Source organism: Vanessa atalanta, chromosome 19, assembly GCF_905147765.1.
Source record: "Vanessa atalanta chromosome 19, ilVanAtal1.2, whole genome shotgun sequence".
Taxonomy (NCBI): Eukaryota; Metazoa; Arthropoda; class Insecta; order Lepidoptera; family Nymphalidae; genus Vanessa; species Vanessa atalanta.
In genome coordinates, this window is record NC_061889.1 from 1,133,005 (window position 1) to 1,152,720 (window position 19,716).

General features: G+C 32.2%; 1 protein-coding gene across 1 annotated transcript; it reads left to right on the forward strand.

The window, feature by feature from the left end:
- The first annotated feature begins 1,737 nt into the window (after window positions 1-1,737).
- Window positions 1,738-12,568, forward strand: LOC125071411 (alpha-soluble NSF attachment protein). Its single transcript, XM_047681643.1, has 6 exons — window positions 1,738-1,940; window positions 3,025-3,221; window positions 9,233-9,312; window positions 9,507-9,692; window positions 10,211-10,384; window positions 10,687-12,568. Exons 1-6 carry the CDS (start codon window positions 1,849-1,851, stop codon window positions 10,834-10,836), a joined length of 879 nt encoding a protein of 292 aa, XP_047537599.1. The 5' UTR covers window positions 1,738-1,848; the 3' UTR covers window positions 10,837-12,568.
- The last annotated feature ends 7,148 nt before the right edge of the window (window positions 12,569-19,716 follow it).

The window sequence follows — 19,716 nt, forward strand, 5'->3', positions numbered from 1 at the left end:
CTTCAGTCAAATCCTCTTTTTTCCACACCTTTTGGATCACTTTCAATAATCTACCAATTATCACAGAACTTGGTCTTATTAAAAGGTTCTCTGATACAAACTCTAAATTCCAAAGAAGTTTTCATCAAAACTGGTGAAATATTTTTACTGATCTACTGACTAACTTACTGCTCCTAAAATATCCTGATAGTTGTGTCGGTTCAGCCTGTTGGATCCCCAAATTCAAATTTAACTTACAATTTAATTCCCTCCCAAAACGTCCATCATTTACAGTTAAACAATTGCCATATTGGAAGACAGTCCACTCCTATGACCTAAAGCAGACTGAAATTCAGACAGACTATTTGAGTTCTTTTTGGCAATAAAGAAAAATCCATTTCGTAGTAGGCTTATTTTTTTTATAAACTTTAAAATTGTTTTCTCGTCATCAAAAAAAGGTTTGTAATTTCGCTTGTCTGTATTCTAAGAATATAATATAATAACTCTGAAATAACCGGTAATGACGCTGTAGACATGTTCGCTGTAGCTGCTATAACAACTGGTTCAACTGTACATTTTAAAAATTCAACTCACTACTTGCATGCTCTAGCGAATATTGACCTGGATAAATCCTGGAACTCTGTTTGGAAATCGAAAGGTAGATTTACGTAGTAAGACCCTAAATTCTAAGGCGTCCTTGGCTTTCTTTTCACATGCAAACTAATAGTTAAGTCAACAAACTATCTGCCGCCTACGATCTGGACTTCCATGTATACATCTATACGCTATTCCATCCATAAGAGGAGAAAAGCCAAATTGAATTGACAACACTTTTAGAGCAAATTGACGCGATATCATTGGTCAAGAGCTTGTTTAATATATGAGATCCATTATGGAATTGCGAAAAATAAACTAATCATAAACTCTTAGTATTGCAAAATATAGCTGAGTTATTAGAAAATCGCATAAAATACCGAAATCTAAGGTTTTTTAAGGTTTAGGTTTATCTTTTTCCTACTTCGATTGGAATAGACTATAAATGTTAAATTAGGGTTACAGATGACTCTATGTGTGAATGCAGCCTAGACAAAGATTCCTTATTCCATGTACGACGTTCTACTTTCTAAAGTACGTCCTCCGTCCCATTAACGTTAAATGTTGAAAATGTTTATGACTTGTGTTTAGTCCACTTTGTTATTATTTATGTAAATACATTAAGCGTAATAAAATTAAGGTGTAAATAGTTTTGTGGTTGTTTTTATATGTTATTTTAATAACAATGTAAATTAATCTAATCACACACAACTTACCATCAGGTGGCCATTGCTCGTGTGCCTGTCATAAAATTTTATAACTCGTCATTAATCTTTAATATTATTCTTTTAAATCTTTATATAAAAAATAGGTTATCATATGTGGTTACTTGTCGAAGTAGCCTAGACAAAGGGAAGGGTACCTAGGAATATTATTTTGCTGTATAAATGTATATAGTGATCTCCTCTCTTGTGGACACTCTAGGGTGTATCCAGTGTGCTCACTCCCAAAATAACTAAATCTAGGCCTTGTATTGATATTATTTATTTATGGCTATGCGAATATGTACTGCATGATTTATTTTACAGCAAGTAATGTGTGCATAATATTTTGCCTAAAAAATGAACATCAACAGCAGCTGCATATGTATATTAGTCCTTATAATAGTACAAAGTTTTAAACCTAATTTTTTTACTTGGCAACACAAATTGCACAAATCGATGACAGCGACGGGATTTTTCAGTCGGGAGGAGTGACGACATTTTGTCAATAAATTATTAATTTCGTTCAAGGAATTGTTAAATTTTTGTAACTAGTAGTGTTAAAAGCCCCAAAATGGGAGACAATGAGCAAAAAGCGATGCAGTTAATTGCGGAGGCGGAGAAAAAGTTAAATTCGTCGAAATCGTTCCTCGGTTCATTATTCGGGTGAGGACAATGAGTTTCTTATTATTTTGCTAATATTAGCTCTAATGATCTTTATATTCTATTTTTTTTCTTTTATGGATCCAACAAACTACCGTATTGTATATTTAGAAACACTTGTAAAAGTTGTTCAAACTTTGCAAAGTCATCAAAGTGAAATACAACATAAGTCAAAAATAAGGCCAGGTTTCAGTTCTAAAAGGTTGTAAGCAAAAAATTACGACAATGATTAAGGTACAAATGTCGATAAATATATTTATCCTCTCATGTCTGTCTATCTTACAAAATATAAGTGTTACATTTTTAGATAATTGTAAATATTAATTGAAACCTTTTGGTGTTCCCATTGAAATCAAAAGATCATATAATACTGACATTAATTGTTGCATTACCTTTTCTGTGGTAGCTTTCTAATGAAATCTAAAACTAGGGTGAAACAAAGTCTTTTAGAATAATGATCAATAAACAATGTCAATAATCTTTATTTAAATCCACTTTTAGGGCAATCTCAAAATATTTTAATATTGCACATATATTTTATTAAAAACATTGCACCAATGTTATACATACAATAAACAGTATTTTCTTTAAGGGATAGGTTCCCTCACATTTATAGGCCATCTTCATACTAGTCTATAGGTAGATGACCTATAAATGTGCCTTTACTGAGATAAAGATAAATCCTACTACATAAGATCAGTCCATCTCATTTTACCACATGTGCAACTAAAATTCTCTTACATACACAGGATTGACCAATTGATTGAAACAAAATTACAAAAGCAACATAGACATTTATATCATAACATATTTTTATTGTATGTTATACTCTACACAGTACTTTTCCATGAGACTAAGGACTGTAATTTCCTATCTTCATAAACATTAGGTAATTTACAAATTATATATATGACTAAAATGTGTGGTAATACTGATTGTGTGTCTTCAGGCAAAGTCAAATTCAACATGTCATTTTCTTTATGAATAAATTCCACCCATGCAATGACAGGGTCGATAGCTAGTAAATTATATTTTTATGTATTCATTGATAAAATCAATCTGAATGTCACAACTTTTTTTTTAATAGAGGATCATCCAAACTCGAAGAAGCCGTCGACTGCTACCTCAGGGCAGCAAATCTCTTTAAGATGGCCAAGAAATGGCCGCAAGCAGGTCAGGCTTTCTGCACTGCTGCACAACTGCATTTGAAGGCTGGTGTTCGTCATGATGCTGCAACTAACTTTGTCGATGCCTCCAATTGCTACAAAAAGAGTGATCCTAATGGTGAGTGCTGATTCTTGATATCTAATTAATATTTATTTATGAGTCCTTATAAAAAAGTGGTTTAAAGTTTGAAAGCTTTTCTATGATTGTGTGATATCATCGGTTATTAACTAAAGTGTTTTACATAAGACAGGATTGTTTTTATCTATTATTGATGAAATTCTTGTTAAATATCATAATCTCCTAGTTAGTCGAGACAATAAATGACTATTATTACTCTAAAATATATAAAATAATTCGATTCATATAATAATAAATATCTAATTTTCATGCTAATTAAATAATATCATATAAAAAACAAATTGATTAATATTACGAAATAATTTCCACACGCCCGATATGTTCACTTTGCCATACTAGTTGGTATATGTTTTATGTAAACTGGTTAAGTAATTTTTCAGTTATGTATTACAAAATTAGGTAGATATTTAACGTGTCAAATATATATAGAAGAACGTTAAGTAAACGATATATGACTCAGTGTGTGACAATGTTTCAAAAGCTTAGATAAGTATTTGTATGTACTTTCCATGAGCGTGTTTTCGTGAACGTTGCGTGTCAAAACTGAAAAGTATGTAAAGTTTTTAACTTCAATTGAATATTTTAAAAAACCCTTCCACAATTATGAGCTTTAAAATTTAAAATTAAACATCAACTTATGAATTATAATCGCGATCGAAGTCTGCGTTATTTCTTTGTGAATAAGGCTACTGTTATTCATTTAGTAATACGAATATAATCATACAATATTTCATGTTTCATAATTAGTATTAACAATTAATTCGTATATAAAACTGTCTGGTCTTTTGGCTAGCTGATTATTGAAAAATATTAGGATTACAATTCGAGAGTGTCTAATGGCGAGAGTGTCTAACCAGCCACTTCACGTGCTTTCCTAGGTAATATCTAAGAACAATACTATATTCCAAACTGCTGGATAGAACTGTAGAAAACCAAATTACTTTTGAATAGCATGAGTCTGGTCCTTTTTTTTATAATAAATGGTAAAGGATAACACTAATGCCCAATGTATATACATTGATGCTGTACGAAATATTAAACATTCCGTTACATCAAAAATGCACCGCCAACATTGGGAACTTTCATTTTAAGTCCGTTGTGCCTATATTTACATTGCCTTACTCACCCTTCAAACCGGAACACCACAATACGGCTGTTTGGCGGTAGAAATAGATCAGCTAGGCAATAACTATTGATTTTAATGTATATACATGATACATATAAGAACCGAGAATAATATGTACTGTGTTATATCCGTATTAGAAGAAAAAGCTTTTGGAGTGTCCACGGGCATTGTAGTTGATAAGAACATATTACGTAACTCACAAACACCAGGTTTCTCCTGACTGACTATGATTACCATAATTACCGTAATTAATTATGATTTACCGGTCATGATTAGTATAGTAGTAAGAAGCTGGTGTTCATTTTGATCTTGATAATTAAGTCCTTATTGCATTGTGTCTTGATAAGGTTTCTCCAGTGCTCTATCAATGGTTAGATGAGATAGCTCCGTGGTCAAAACATGTGAATCTCAATACAAGCACTGCTAAGTTTTCTTTTAGTTAATTTGTTTTTAAATGTTTATAGTATTCGGCGGTGAGGGGAAATATCGTGAGGATACTCGCATGTGGTGGATGTTCTTCTGTCACAGGTGTTTTCTAAAACTCGATTTCATTGAGCGTGCTAAAATAAGCGCCAAATTTTCTGTTGAGGCTGGCGACTTTTGATCAGCAGTGGTACTTATAGTTGTAGAGACTATTACTTTACTAGTTTCAGCCCGCGTCTTCGTCCACCCTTGATTAGATGGGATATAAGTTCAATCTATTTTTGTACCCGTCGTAATTTAAGTAAATTTAAGACAACAAACAGAATCACTTACGTATATAAAATATTATTTTGGTATATTTCGCAATATTTGAAGATTTCCTATCAGCAGAATGGTATCATTACTCGCTGTGACAAACGTACTAAACATATATTTCACGTGGCACATTTAATTACGGTGGTGTCGAAATAAAGTTAATGATTGACATGTCGAGCTTTATCGCCTAGCGTTAATACTGTTAAGGGTCAGCCCAAGCTTAAGTCAACACAACCACTGTCACTCTTAAAGTTATAGAACAAAAAGTTTAATTTCAATTATAATGAATGAAAAATAATGAAAATGATTTTATTTTCAATTATATGTAATGTAATTGCTTATCGAGCCAACTAGTCTGCGTCCTCTGTTACACGTCACAGAGCACTTAAAGATACAAGATTTCCTCTCATTAGAGTGGCACATCATTACATGTTCCTTATTTAAACCTCCCTTTATGTTCTTTGAGGTCATAGTTAAAGTAATGTAAAAAACATTCGAATAAATATAACAAAAATATTGCGGGCGTCGAGCTTGCACAAATTTCTATCACTGGTAATTAGATAAAAAATCATAATTAAATTAATAATGTGAAACATCTTTCCTCTCGCTTTCCCGTAATTGTGGGAGTGATTTCGTGAAAAGGAACGGAAGTAAGTAACAGAAAACTGGGTTAGCATGCGATTTGATTTGAACAATAAGTGCGCGCGACGCTAAATTTGGCTGTCAGATAGTTTTAACTCATTTTCCAATTATTATTATTATTTATTTTATTAGCAGCCCGTAAATGTCCCACTGCTGGGATAAAGGCCTCCTCTCCCTTTGAGGAGAAGGTTTGGAGCATATTCCACCACGCTGCTCCAATGCGGGTTGGCGGAATACACATGTGGCAGAATTTTCGTTGAAATTAGACACATGCAGGTTTCCTCACGATGTTTTCCTTCACCGCCGAGCACGAGACGAATTATAAACACAACTTAAGCACATGAAATTTCAGTGGTGCCTGCCTGGGCTTGAACCCGAAATCATCGGTTAAGATGCACGCGTTCTAACCACTGGGCCATCTCGGCTCGTTTCCAATTATATAATTATATAATCTTGATGATGCTTATTAACAAGGGGAGATGTTTCAAATAAAAAGTATTACACATTATTATATAATGTTTAACAATTGTACGTAACTATGCATATATTATAGGTACGTATTCTTGGCACAATGTTGAATGGCAATCTGTCAAAAAATACTGTATGAGGTTGTTAAACTCTTTGCAAATAACCTTCTTCGTCGAGTCCTCTTTTTTTCTTTATTAGACTGTGTATTGAACATTTTTGTATTAATTTGGTTTATTCCATTTAAGTCAAAGACACTATTAGTATGTAATATAAGCATTTAAGTTTATTTTAAATCTTAATAATAAGCAAGTATTGTTGTAGACGCGGTAACTAAGGTAAATCCTAAGATTTAAGAGTAAGTAAGTACTTAGGGTTTACCGATATGAGTTGGGAAATGTAAGTATTTCTTAAAATGTTACGATTTTTTCGGGCTTTTACCATTCGAATTCAGTATATGCTAGGTTTTAACGCTCTCAGCTGGTAGATGTTGGTTTTAGGAATAAAAAAATGAGTAATTCTTAATCACTTATTTCAAGTAACTATTTGTCAAAACCTTGGGTAACAAACGATAGTAATTAAATAACTAACCTAACCTATTTAAATTATTTTCATTTCGGATATTATTTTATAACGCGTTATGACATGATTTTTTTCAACGTTTACCGTGCCTTAAATGTAAATACTAAGATTTACTAAGAGAATGGTCGCAAAAGTTTGAATCGCAAACCGTTTTGGGCATTTTATATTATTACACCATTAAGAATTGGTAAATCTTAGGTTTTACTGGCAAAATCTTAGGATTTACCGTAGTTCGAGCTTTTACAATAACATATATACATAATTAAGATTTATTAAAAGATAATTTGGATTTTTGATGAATTAGTTTTTACCCGACCAGCGATTATTTATGTTTAATTATATAATATTTTCTTTTACGTATATAAGCTTGGACAGTTTACATGTAATTAATTTTAAAATTATTAAACTGTTTAAAGACATCCTTGAAGTGATGTTAATTGTCGACTTCGATATTGGTTTGACTTGCAAATTCCAGAAGCAAGTCTGAAAAGTCTGAAATATATATCAAGGTTAATGATCTAATCGTTACTCATTTTGATATAAACGTTGTGTATAAACTGGGGTCGTTATCATATTAATTATTAACGTTATGTAATCTTTGTTATCGGTTATATATGTACATGTTGTAAGAAAAACACTGTTTTTTTTTTAAACTGCCAGGAAAAAAGAGAATCTGTTTAAGGGTTTTTTCGTGGTAAGATTTGGACCCTCCATAACGCTTTGCTTTAATAGTTAACTGAATGTAGTGTGATACATTAATAGCGTAAGCCGATTTATGTACCAGTGGATATGTCACGATAGCTGCACATAAAAAATCGGTTACGGTCTCATTTTGAAGAGCTCCAGCCGTAGATGTGTAGAAAATTAAAGAGGATTCTTGATTGCAATTTACTAAATCGTTACGATTTAACAAAGAATTATTTTTAGAGAGCGAAATAAAGTTACCGCCCGGTTAAAGAGCTGTACTACAGCTTTGTAAGAAAAAAATTAAAGTAAATTGTTACCGAGAAACTCCCATTCTAACTGAACTAATTTACACTTTTTCATATTAAAAATTTAATTTAAATAAGGTTTCATAATCTTGGCGCCAAATGTTGATGAGTGACTTGCAGTTTTCAATGAAATGAAATATAAGGTTTCGAAGTTTCTAAAAAATTATTTTCAATAAACGCAAAGTTTCGCAGAAGATCCACGAGTTTGATATGAATATACGTTGTCACCTGCGGCTCAGCATGCGTTTTACGTGTTGGTCATCAGTTATTACAATGGCATAGAAAAGCATATTCCTTCCTTGGAATTCCAACTTGCTTCGTATCAAATTTCGACAAATTCTGTTCGGTGGTTTAGATGTCAAAGACCTACAGACAGACAGACAGAGTAACTATCGCATTTATATCAATATAATTGGAAGTTGGGTACCTCCGTGGTCGAGTTGTGTGTACACCGGTTTTCATGGGTACGCCACTCCGAGGTCCCGGGTTCGATTCCCGGCCGAGTCGATGTAGAAAAAGTTCAATAATTTTCTATATGGTCATGGTTATTGTGGCACCATGGTTACTTCTGATTTTCCATAACACAAGTACTCTAGGATCAGAGTAATGTATATTATGTTGTCCAATATTTATTTATTTAATATAATTGTTCATTATTATTACTAGGTATTGTTAACTATCAATGTCAAATGTCAATTGTCGCGTAGTAGAAACAATTCAATTGTGATTGACATTATTGCCTTTATAAAATCGATATTACGAATTATCAAATCTTTCTTTAGAGTTAACTTTCTTTCAAAATGTTGTTTCAGTATATTTAATTTTTTTTTTCTCGTTTAATACCATAAATATTTTTATAAATTGATAATGGTGGTTCGCTTTGTGCAAGCCCGTCTGGGTTATTAACTTATTACCCCCCCCATCAACATTCCACCGCCAAGTAATATTCAGTATTGTTGTGTTCCGATTTGAAGGATGAATGTAACTACAGGCATAAGATGACACCTTAGTTCCTAAGGTTGGGGTTGTATTGGTGGTGGAAGGATTAATTAAACATTCTTACAGCCACGATATCTATGGACAGTAGTGAATATTTATCAGGTGGGCCATTTGAAAACTTTCTTTGACAGTCAAAACGCCAATCCATAATGAATATCATAGATTGTACAAGCTCTCGACTATTAATATCGCGTCAGTTCGATGTCGAATGTTGTTTATTTGTTTTTTGAAATTGGAGTAGCTTTTTTTGGGAATTTATTCTGTGTAAATAGGTTATAATATAAGTTTTGAAGATGATACCATTGTTTTTCATGTCTACCGTGTGTAATTAAAAAGTGACAAAATATCAATTATTAATAAAAAAAAGGGAAATTCTGACTGCTGTAACCATAAAGTTGTTCCATTTTTAAGAATACGATTTGTATTAACTTTGTTTTCTATTACAGAGGCTGTCTCGTGTCTACTGAAAGCGATTGAAATCTACACTGACATGGGTCGGTTTACTGTGGCTGCGAAACAGCATCAGGTATTTAAGATATTTTAAGTAAAATGAAATTTTTCTTACAGATAGATTTTTTTATTTAATTTAGTATTCATATTTGATGATTTAATAGCTTTTATAGGAAATATATTATGTACCGATCAATAGTATTAATCATAAATAAAACAAGAAATACTTTTTTTTCAATTAGTCCACCCCTATTTATTAATTTTTTTCAGAACATAGCGGAGTTATACGAGACCGAGGTCGTGGATATAGCTCGTGCGATGCAGCACTACGAGCAGGCGGCCGACTACTTCCGCGGCGAAGAGTCCACCTCCTCCGCCAACAAGTGCATGCTGAAGCTGGCTCAGTATGCTGCACAGCTGGAACACTACGACAAGGCCATACAGATATACGAACAAGTAAGCTTTTCGGATAAATTGACATGGACGAGTTTCTAGAAGAAGGTTTCATATTTCTTTTTTCGTATTAAATTTTTGAAAATTGCTATGGAAATGTTTTTGGAGCGTAATGATTCTGTCTCAAAAAATAAAACTGGTAGTTGTCTTTGCAAATCTTGGTACTAGATACCACTCAGTCATTGTTTAAATTTCCGACGAAAAAGGTACTTTATGTCTTTGAAGTAACGTCAATAGTTCAATGTTAAACGGGAAATCGCCGCTTCAACCACTCCCAATACGAGTTGAACGCTTTCCATGGAGATGCAAAAAGTAGGAATATTGTAATTTCTTGTAATAAAAGGCACTACTTTTATATAAGGAAAGCATTAGGTGGAGCCCCGGCCAGGGGGCAATTCTACTAACACGCAACGGGTATGGCACGTAGCTACGTGGTCGCTACTGGGTCGTTGTCAAGGATAACGTTTCGATACAGTGCGAATCTGCTTGTAATATCGGTGGTCCTTCGTGTATCGTCCCAGATAGCGAAGTCGTCGCTGGACAACAGCCTGCTGAAGTACAGCGCCAAGGAGTACATGTTCCGCGCCGCGCTGTGCCACCTGTGCGTCGACCTGCTCAACGCGCAGCACGCGCTCGACAAGTACGGCGCGCTCTACCCCGCCTTCGCCGACACCCGGGAGTGCAAGCTCGTCAAGGTACGCAGCCGGCGCCGCCTCGACGACGAGACGGAGCCTGTCTGTCCGTCAGACACACATACACTTTGCTATTCTAAGAAATGGTAACCATTCACTACAACGTCAATCAGGCGTTTATGACATGTTATGTCCCTTGTGCATGTTTTGACAATGACACTCACCCGTCAAACCGAAATGCTATATAAAGTATTGACTTACCATTATATATATCATACAGCATATCTAAATAATATAATCTAAAGATATTAAATTTCGTCCGTCTATCTATTTCGTAATAAAACAAAATAACATGTCAATTACAGGAGCTGATCGAGCACCTCGAAGACCAGAACATAGACGCATTTACCGAAGCGGTTAAAACTTACGACAGCATATCGCGCCTCGACCAATGGTACACGACGATGCTCGTGCGTATTAAGAAACAAATCAACGACAACCCGGACCTTCGTTGAATCACATTCAACTTACCACCCGTCTCGAGTGAGTTATTTATCTGTGGATGGTAACGACAGTATTAATCTACATATTAGTTGTGTATTCGTAATAATTTTTATCTGTGGTCAAAAATTTGGCTGAACATTTTGTAGTGAGTACGTCTAAATTTATTAAAAAAATATAATAGTGTCATCTTCATATAGTGTATAAAAAGTAGTTAAATATTTTCGATTTGGAAATAAAAACAATGTATTGAAATTTTTAGTATTCGAATGTTACAACTTTTGAACGTTTTACATTATGCTAATGTGTAGATTAAATGTTACAGATCGCATACCTGTGTTGGGAGCTAATAAATTAGAATCAATGCCTTTAGTTAGTTCAAAATATTAAAAAAAAAAAAATGTTTTTCCTCAAAAAATACTGCATTTAGCATAAGATTTAATTCATATTGAAAATGTAATAAAATAATATTTCGACTTTATACTTAAGTAATAAGGTCGATATTTCAAGGGATATTACTCGTTTAGAAAATTAGGCATTGAATAATATGATACTAATGGAAAAAGCTCAAAGTATAGTAGAGACGGCGTGGATAATTATTTTCTCTTAAATCTTGTAGCATATTTATTGCCTATCCATTATAATTGATTGTATAAGTTAGGTGACATTACACCACCGGTCAGAGGAATGAGCTCAAAATCGAAGTATACTTAAATTTATTTCCTAAGTATGAGGATAAAGAGGATAGTAAGACTTTTAATTTTTTAAGACATTGTGTGTAACAATTAAAACTTGACGAAATTCTATTACTCTAAAATTACTTCAAATTTGATTTCTCATATCTTGTATATTTGATTATATTTGAAATAGATTGATTATGAATTTTTGATCTGGTAAACTTTTTATAAGAAAAATGTAGCGCTTGCAACACTAATAAATTTATTGTCAAATGATTCCTATCTTGTTATTTGTTATTTAAATTACGAATAAAAAGAGCAAATCGTGAATGTTCGTAAAACATCGAAAATTTAAAATTTAAATAAATTTATGTTTGATTATGACGTAATTTAAATAACATCACGTCTGTTGGTTCCTTTGACCGATGATGCGATAAATCTTAGTATCGATAGTTAAGTAGTGATTAAGTCGAGAAGTTTTTCTAAGATTCGTGTTATAAGCGATGCACCGCAAACTATTCCATATATATAAGTACATTAGATGATAAATTGCAATGCTAGTTACAAATATTTACCGATTTAAAACATTTTAAACGCAATGGAAGTTACGGATTTAAATAGCTGAAGTATTTACTAATAAGTGTTGCTACACTGAAAAATTAAAGCTTTATAGTTGGAATTTTATAAGACATATGCAGTTTTTTTTTTTAATTAATACGGTAGGCAGTTTGGAAGAATGTTTCTGATATGATAATCAATACTATATTATTATAAAAAATGCCTGAGGATATTTAAGCTTCGTGCATATCCTGAAAAGATTTAAAAGATATTATGCACGTTTAAGAAATGACTTAATATTACAAATATTTCATTTGGTAATTACAATGTTTACTATTAACGAGGTACCTTGTAGCTCTAACTAGGATTGTTAAATACATTTGTGGCCTAGTCTCATGTGTACGTCTTTGTATGATTCATTTGGTATTTATATTTTGTTGTTGTAAATATGTATGTTAATTTTTATTATTAAATACGAGTTTCGTTATTAATAAAATATTTTTTTTGTTTATTTTTTTTTTTATTTCAATGCCTCAGTTGAGCGCCTATTTTAAAAAACATATCCAAATAATCTATAAATCTATGATCTCTTATTTAAACAAAATCTGTTAACAAAAATAATCAATGTAAACAAGTTCGATTTAAAGTAAATTCTTAGATGATTTTTTTTTTAATTTGTTGTAGATGTTACAACTTAACAATCCAGAAATTTCAAGTTGGTATTTATTAAATTTTAATATGTTAAAATTAATTTCCAACTATTTGATAATGTCATGCTCCAATGATTGGATATGACTTTTTGTTTTCAGATATAGAATTCCATAGATAAGCAATTTCCCACTGTAATAATATTTGGAAGAATAGTTTGGGCGTTTGTCACTTTTGTTGTATGGTGATATTAAATTAATAATTCATCTAAATATATCGTTTTTATCACGTTGTGTTGTGTATTATTTCTACTCGGATCGAGCCTTATCCATAATACGAGATATATAATACGAGATATATAATCATATGAAAAATTAAACCATAGATAAAGATAATTGACAATTATCGTCATAAAATCTACCACTCTTGAAAACTAACGCAAGATCGTATTGGCATTCTCATTTAACATAGTTTAATTCTAGTTAAATAAAATAACTAAGTTCTTTAATATTTCTTGAACAACAAGAAAAAAAATAAAGGTTAGGACACGAAGGGGATTTTCATTTAGTATCCTATATTTTCCTTTAGTATCTGCAGATATTTAGAAAAAAGTAAATAAAAAAATACTTTGGGCAAGTTTTGATCCAAGGAGTCGTCATTATTTCATAAACTGTGAATTTGGAACAAGAGTCAAGAAGTAATTAACAGTGTCATTTAAAACATGTTGAAGCTCTGAGAACAGTTTATCTTCGACACGGAGACTTTCTTCTATTCTTCTTAATAAATCTTCACTTCCGTTGGAATCTAACAACAAGACTCACTGTTGACATACTCAAACATATTTCTTGTGTTCGTAGCGCATGAACAATATTAACAAGACTTCGCTTTTTTGTGTCTCTTGCTGCTGGCTCTACTAGCCTTTACCGCATCACTGGGTGTGAGTACTAGACTCAACTTTGAAGTTTGCGTCCTCTCGGACTCCGAGTGACGTTCGTCCTAAGGGTTTCCCCTATAAGATCACACTTTGGCTCGAAAAGTAGTCGGTGGGGTGTTAAAAATTAACAGAATATAAAAATAGTATTATAATAAAATACATGTTATTATTATTATTATTTTATTGAAATGTCGCAGTAAAATACATACGCACTCTATAATTTAAAATAATCCACTTATTTTTTATAACACTCGTGACGTTATTCAAATGGTTATTAATTAACAAATTCATAATTTTATATTGTTATCATTCTTATATATTTCATCTTTTTTATTGTGGTTTCCGTAAACGTGAGTAATCACATTTTTACTCATGATTTCTTGAATTAGAGGCACTTCTAAATCTCTTGATATTTGTTTATCTTCATTTATACCATAACTTTCCGGATATATGTTTTTATTTTCTACAGAAATTTGGCTGTAAAGCATCTTCAAGAAATTTGAAATCTGTTCGCCCATCTCAACCTTGCCTTGGAGTTTTACAGTATATGCGGTGGACATTCCTGGCAACACTAAACATTACAACAAATTATTTTATACCTTTTGGGATCTTCAATGTTACACAACTTTTTAATTTTATTTGTCTTCCAAAAATACTAAAGATATTTAAAGCTATTAAACAGATTAAATTAAATATCTTGACAGATAGAATAACCATATAGTTATTCTGTAAGAACAAACACACCGGGTACGATAATGTCTTAAGCTTAATAAAATTTAAAAAATTAAATGAATCTCGCATCAAAATGGCGTACCATCGAATGTTGTCCACATTTAAAGGCTTCGGAATAATAATTTTTTTTTTTCAGAATGGTAGATACAATTGTTTACATTTTAATAATTACTTTTACTTTTAAGCTTAATGGTTTTTTATTCTCCTAAATAAATATTTATAATATTGTCAGTCGTGTATTATAACCACAGCGAACAATTTATAGTTAACAATAAAAAAGGGCTATTGATGATATATTTTGAATGATTTTACATATTCAAATAATGTAACATTTATTCCAAAAATTAAATCATTACTTACAAAACAGTATTAACCACAACATTCTATTATTATTTTCGTTATCTATAGTGAGTGTTTCTGAAAAATACTAAAAGCATATAAACTAACATTCAATCATAATTAAACGTGAATTTTATTTGTAATTAAATTTATAGCTACTTAAATACCTATGTCGTAAAGAAAAAGGTACAGGTAACATAAAATCTGAGAATAAATAGATTTGTAATTTCGGTGTATAATACTTAGATTATTTATAAGTACATCGAGATAGTCGCACCATAAAGAACTCAAACAAACGAGACAACTTTACTGTCTTGATGTGCGTGACACTTACGCTTGACATTCGCCAAACGTTTTTTTTTTATGGCATTGTTTGGCGGACGAGCATATGGGCCACCTGATGGTAAGTGGTCACCAACGCCCATAGACAAAGGCACTGTTAGAAATATTAACCATTTCTTACAATACCTATGCGCCACCAACCTTGGGAACTAAGATGTTATGTCCCTTATGCCTGTAATCACACTGGCTCACTCACCCTTCTAACCTGAATTCAACAATAATGTGGACTGTTGTTTGGAAAAACTAAACGCCAAACGTCATAGTACTACTTTACTAGTGTGCGTGTTCTTGGTGACCAATATTTGGCCACAATTTTTTCGACACGTTCTTATCATGGCAGTTTATCTAGACATATCAATCAAATCAAAGGCTAAATTCAATAATAAACCGTTATTATTATATTTTGAATAGTATATTGATAAACTTAAGTAGATCATTTAAGACCTACCCGAGTCTCTCCTTTTTAATTTTTAGATGTTTTTTTTAATTTGTATTTATATGAATGCATTTTTTATAATTAGTACGAAAAAATAATTTAATATATTAATATTTATTTATAATTATGTATTTATGACGTATATGTACATGTATTTAGCATATCATACATATAGATATTTAAAAGTCTGTTTGGTGAACAACACGGTTTTATTAGTAACAGTTCTGTCGAAACGAATGTGTGTGAACCAGTCCATGGTTTGGTGAATGTCATTGACGCTAATAATCAGGTTGACGTCGTGTAATGACTTCTCTGAGGCTTCTGACAAAATATCTCATACCCTACTACTGAGTTAATTAGAGTAAGATAATGTAACTTGAATAGGACGAACTTTAATGGACATGTTTTTACATTCATAATATAAATCAGGCAGTGATATTTAAGACCGTTTGTTCAACATTCGTTGCCGTTTCTTCAGGTGTACCACAGGGGGTGTACCCACATCTTGGTCCTAAGGTATTCAATATCTTTATCAATGATATTTGAAAACATTTTAGGCAAACATCATTCGATATCTCATTTCCAATTGAAACTCTTTAGAAAAAACTCTCTAATTGAAATACATTCAAAATATAAATCCTCATATTTTTATTAAGCGATATACATTTTGTATGCTATGTATGTCATGTTTTACATTTTAAAATTCATTGTTTTATTTTAATTATGTAGGTAATTAATTGTTTTAAATTGTGGTTTTTATTGTCTATTGTCTTTTTGTTTTTTTTTGATTGGTTAAAGTTTAATTTGTTATTATTTACATAGTAAAAAAAAGATTATTTATATTGTAATTTTTGATTCCCAAAAAAAAGTAACATTATTATTAATAGTAGCCGGCGTCCGCGACTTCGTTCGCGTGACTTTAAGCCTCAAATGTATTATATGGGGTATATTATATAGGAGGGGTATTATATGGTTGATATACATGTTTATCCTTGCGTCTGTCGTGGTATTGTAGTTCCCAAATGTATGGATAGATTATGATTATTTTTTTTTGATAGATTACTTATTTTACTGCTTCGCCATCGATAAAAATCAAACCACAAAAAGCTGAAAGTTTTCAATTAATAATTTATTATTGTAATATTAAAAATGTGTTTGTCTAACTGCGTAATGTATTTTACACGATATTAAACGTATTGCCGTCGGGGGTTAAATCATAGATTTTTTTGCAGTTGCGAACACGCGACAGAGCGACATAAAGGTAGCCGTGTACACCGGAAACTGGACTTGCTAAATAGTAAATGAAAAGTTTTTTTGGAATGAGAAGGAATCGGGGTAAAATCATCTGCGCCGTACCTATTTATATTTATAGTATATTTATTTTAAAATGCAAAGGAATGATATAACACCACTGGAACTCCATTAGGGTTTAACCTCATCAGCCCTGGTTCCATAACATCCCGATTTAAATAAAACAAACGCTACATATTACCCAAGGTACATCAGTGAAAACCGCATCCAAATCGGTTAAGATGTTTTCGAGATTAGCGGTTACAAACGAACAGAAAAAAAATCTAAAAATCATATTTATGTGATCTATTGCGTTAATAGATAGTAATATTTTTTCTCAAATATCTTCCATCTGTGTTTGCGCAAACACTTGTGGACCATAATATGTTCTGCGTAGTTGGCTGATCTCTCTTGATAATGGTTGCCTTGCTCATAATCATAAGGTTGAGCTGGCTGAACAAGCGGCAAAAAAATGTGAACCTTACCCTAATATTAAAAGGCTCAAATCCGGGCGAGCGTCACTGAATTCTCACCTTTGTTTTTATAACATCGCATTATTTATTTAATTAATTTATTTATTTATTAAGTTGTGAATGAAAACATCGCGAGTGAAGTGACAGCTGGCTTTTTTCATTACATTACATTGGCAGCCTGTTAACTTCCCACTGCTGGGCCTTAGCCCTCCTCTCCCTTTGAGGAGAAGGTTTTGGAGCATATTCCACCACGTTGCTCCAATTCCGGTTGGTGGAATACACTTGTGGCAGAATTTCATTGAAATTAGACACATGCAGGTTTCCTCACGATGTTTTCCTTCACCGCCGCGCACGAGATGAATTATAAACACAAATTAAGCACATGAAAATTCAATGGTGCCTGCCTGGGTTGGATTCCGAAATCATGGGTTAAGATGCACGTGTTCCAACCACTGGGCCATCTCGGCTCTTAAGCTGGCTTCTGCCGAGTTATAAAATATATGGGTTGATAATATCTACTACTATTACAGATCATCGTTATCTAGATTATAGTATCTCATTAGAGCGACGTTCTTGAACCGTAATGCCTACTATTCATTTCAATGATGCCATTATCAATTAGCATTAGTTTCCCACAGTACTAGATTTTTTTGTATGTTGCCCTATACAAAAGTATTATGTAAATAAAACGAGTAGATTATTTTTTTTATCATGAAGGTAATTATTCTTCATTTGTTGTTGTTATTTCCGTAGGTATGTATTTTTTTACAAAATTTATGATTTTTTAATGGTCTAGGTTGAAGGACGGGTAAATTGGTCACCTGATGGTAAGTGGTCACCACCTCCCATAGACATTGGTGTTGTAAGAAATATTAACCATCCATACATCGCCAACGCGCCACCAACCTTGGGAATAAGATGTTATGTCCCTTGACTGACTTACTCACCCTTACAATCGAAACACTGCAATATTGCTGTGTTTTGGCGATAGAATATCTGATAGTGCCCAGACGGGCGTGCGCAAAGTCCTACCGTCAAGTACCACCAATATTCAATGTTAACAGTAAAGATTGTTACATTAATATTTCGTGTTTTTTATATTTATTATGCACGTTTTGTTTTCCTAGAAAATAAAAAAGTATTTGCATAAATATAAGTATCAATGTACAACTCAAAAGAATTATAAAACTCAAGAATCGTTAAAGAGCGTTTGTGAGCTAAATGATATTACAACAATAATGACTTTTTAGTTGACTGCACACCTTGGGAATAAAATGATCGCCTTCAGGCTGTTTCAAATAACTATAATATAATTATCATTGTACATGGAAAATGGTTAAAAAAAAAAAATATCCCGCTGAGTTTCTTTCGCCGGTTCTTCTCAGGTCCGAGGTGCTAAATTCCGAACCGGCGGTAGATTTTTGACAATCAATAAGCAAGTGTAAACACTTCTATATTGAATAAAGATTTTTGACTTTGACTTTGACAACCGTTGGAGATCCTAAATAAATAAATAAGCCTATTAATTATTTTTTATGAGTATTCCAACGATATTATAAGAGGCCGATTTATATTTATATAATGACAAACAGATATCTTATCGCTTATAACAACAATCAAACTAAAATTCAGTTGAATATAAAAATTAAATTAAGAAATACGACATTAAAGACTGGAAACTGAAAATGTTCTCGTGCCTTGGATTAGGTATATAAAAACATTTAGTTTTTATATCCTATTTTTATGACCTATGTTTTAGCAATGTTCTTATTTTAATCGTTTATATATCACACGAATAAAAAATGACTTCAAATTGACCCCTGAGCTACTCCTTATTCCAAGTGGAAATTTCGGACCACTTTCCGCTGTTTCTCCAAGCCGAGTTATTATAACCCCTTTATCAAATCTATGAAGAGTACGCAAAATTTTAATACTTCAAAATTCTTTCAATTATATTATATAATATTAAATAGGTAATGTTGGCAGTTTTAAGGTGGGGAATATACCTACCTGTTAGAATAATAAAGGGTACTAGAGACGGATTCTCCATTAGGCAACTGTCTGGGCAAACCAAAAATTGGGAAATAAGGTTTTAAAGAAATAACTGTGAGTGATATTTTATCAATAATAACATCAATCTTCACAAATTAGTAAAAACGAATCGTCAATGTAATTAAAATTCATGCGAAATGGTGTAATAAAAATATTTAGGTAACTAAAGAAGGGTCAACAGCCATGGCCGAGGGGCCGCGATATGGTTAATATAGGCCTGGTTGTTGCAGATGTGGAAAACATTGCCCACTACAAAAAAAAAACGATTCGAAGAATTTGTATCGATGAAATTAATTGTTAGTATTGACGTGTTTACCATTTGAAACGATTCGTTAGGAAATAATTTAAATATAGTTATAATTTTGTACGGATTGACAAATATAAATACATAACGATCAACAATATCACAAAAC

Coding starts and splice junctions, on each gene's coding strand:
- LOC125071411 (XM_047681643.1), top strand. CDS start 1,849: ATGGGAGACAATGAGCAAAAAGCGATGCAGTTAATTGCGGAGGCGGAG. Junction 3,222..9,232: donor CAAAAAGAGTGATCCTAATG/GTGAGTGCTGAT, acceptor TTTCTATTACAG/AGGCTGTCTCGTGTCTACTG. Junction 10,385..10,686: donor GGGAGTGCAAGCTCGTCAAG/GTACGCAGCCGG, acceptor TGTCAATTACAG/GAGCTGATCGAGCACCTCGA.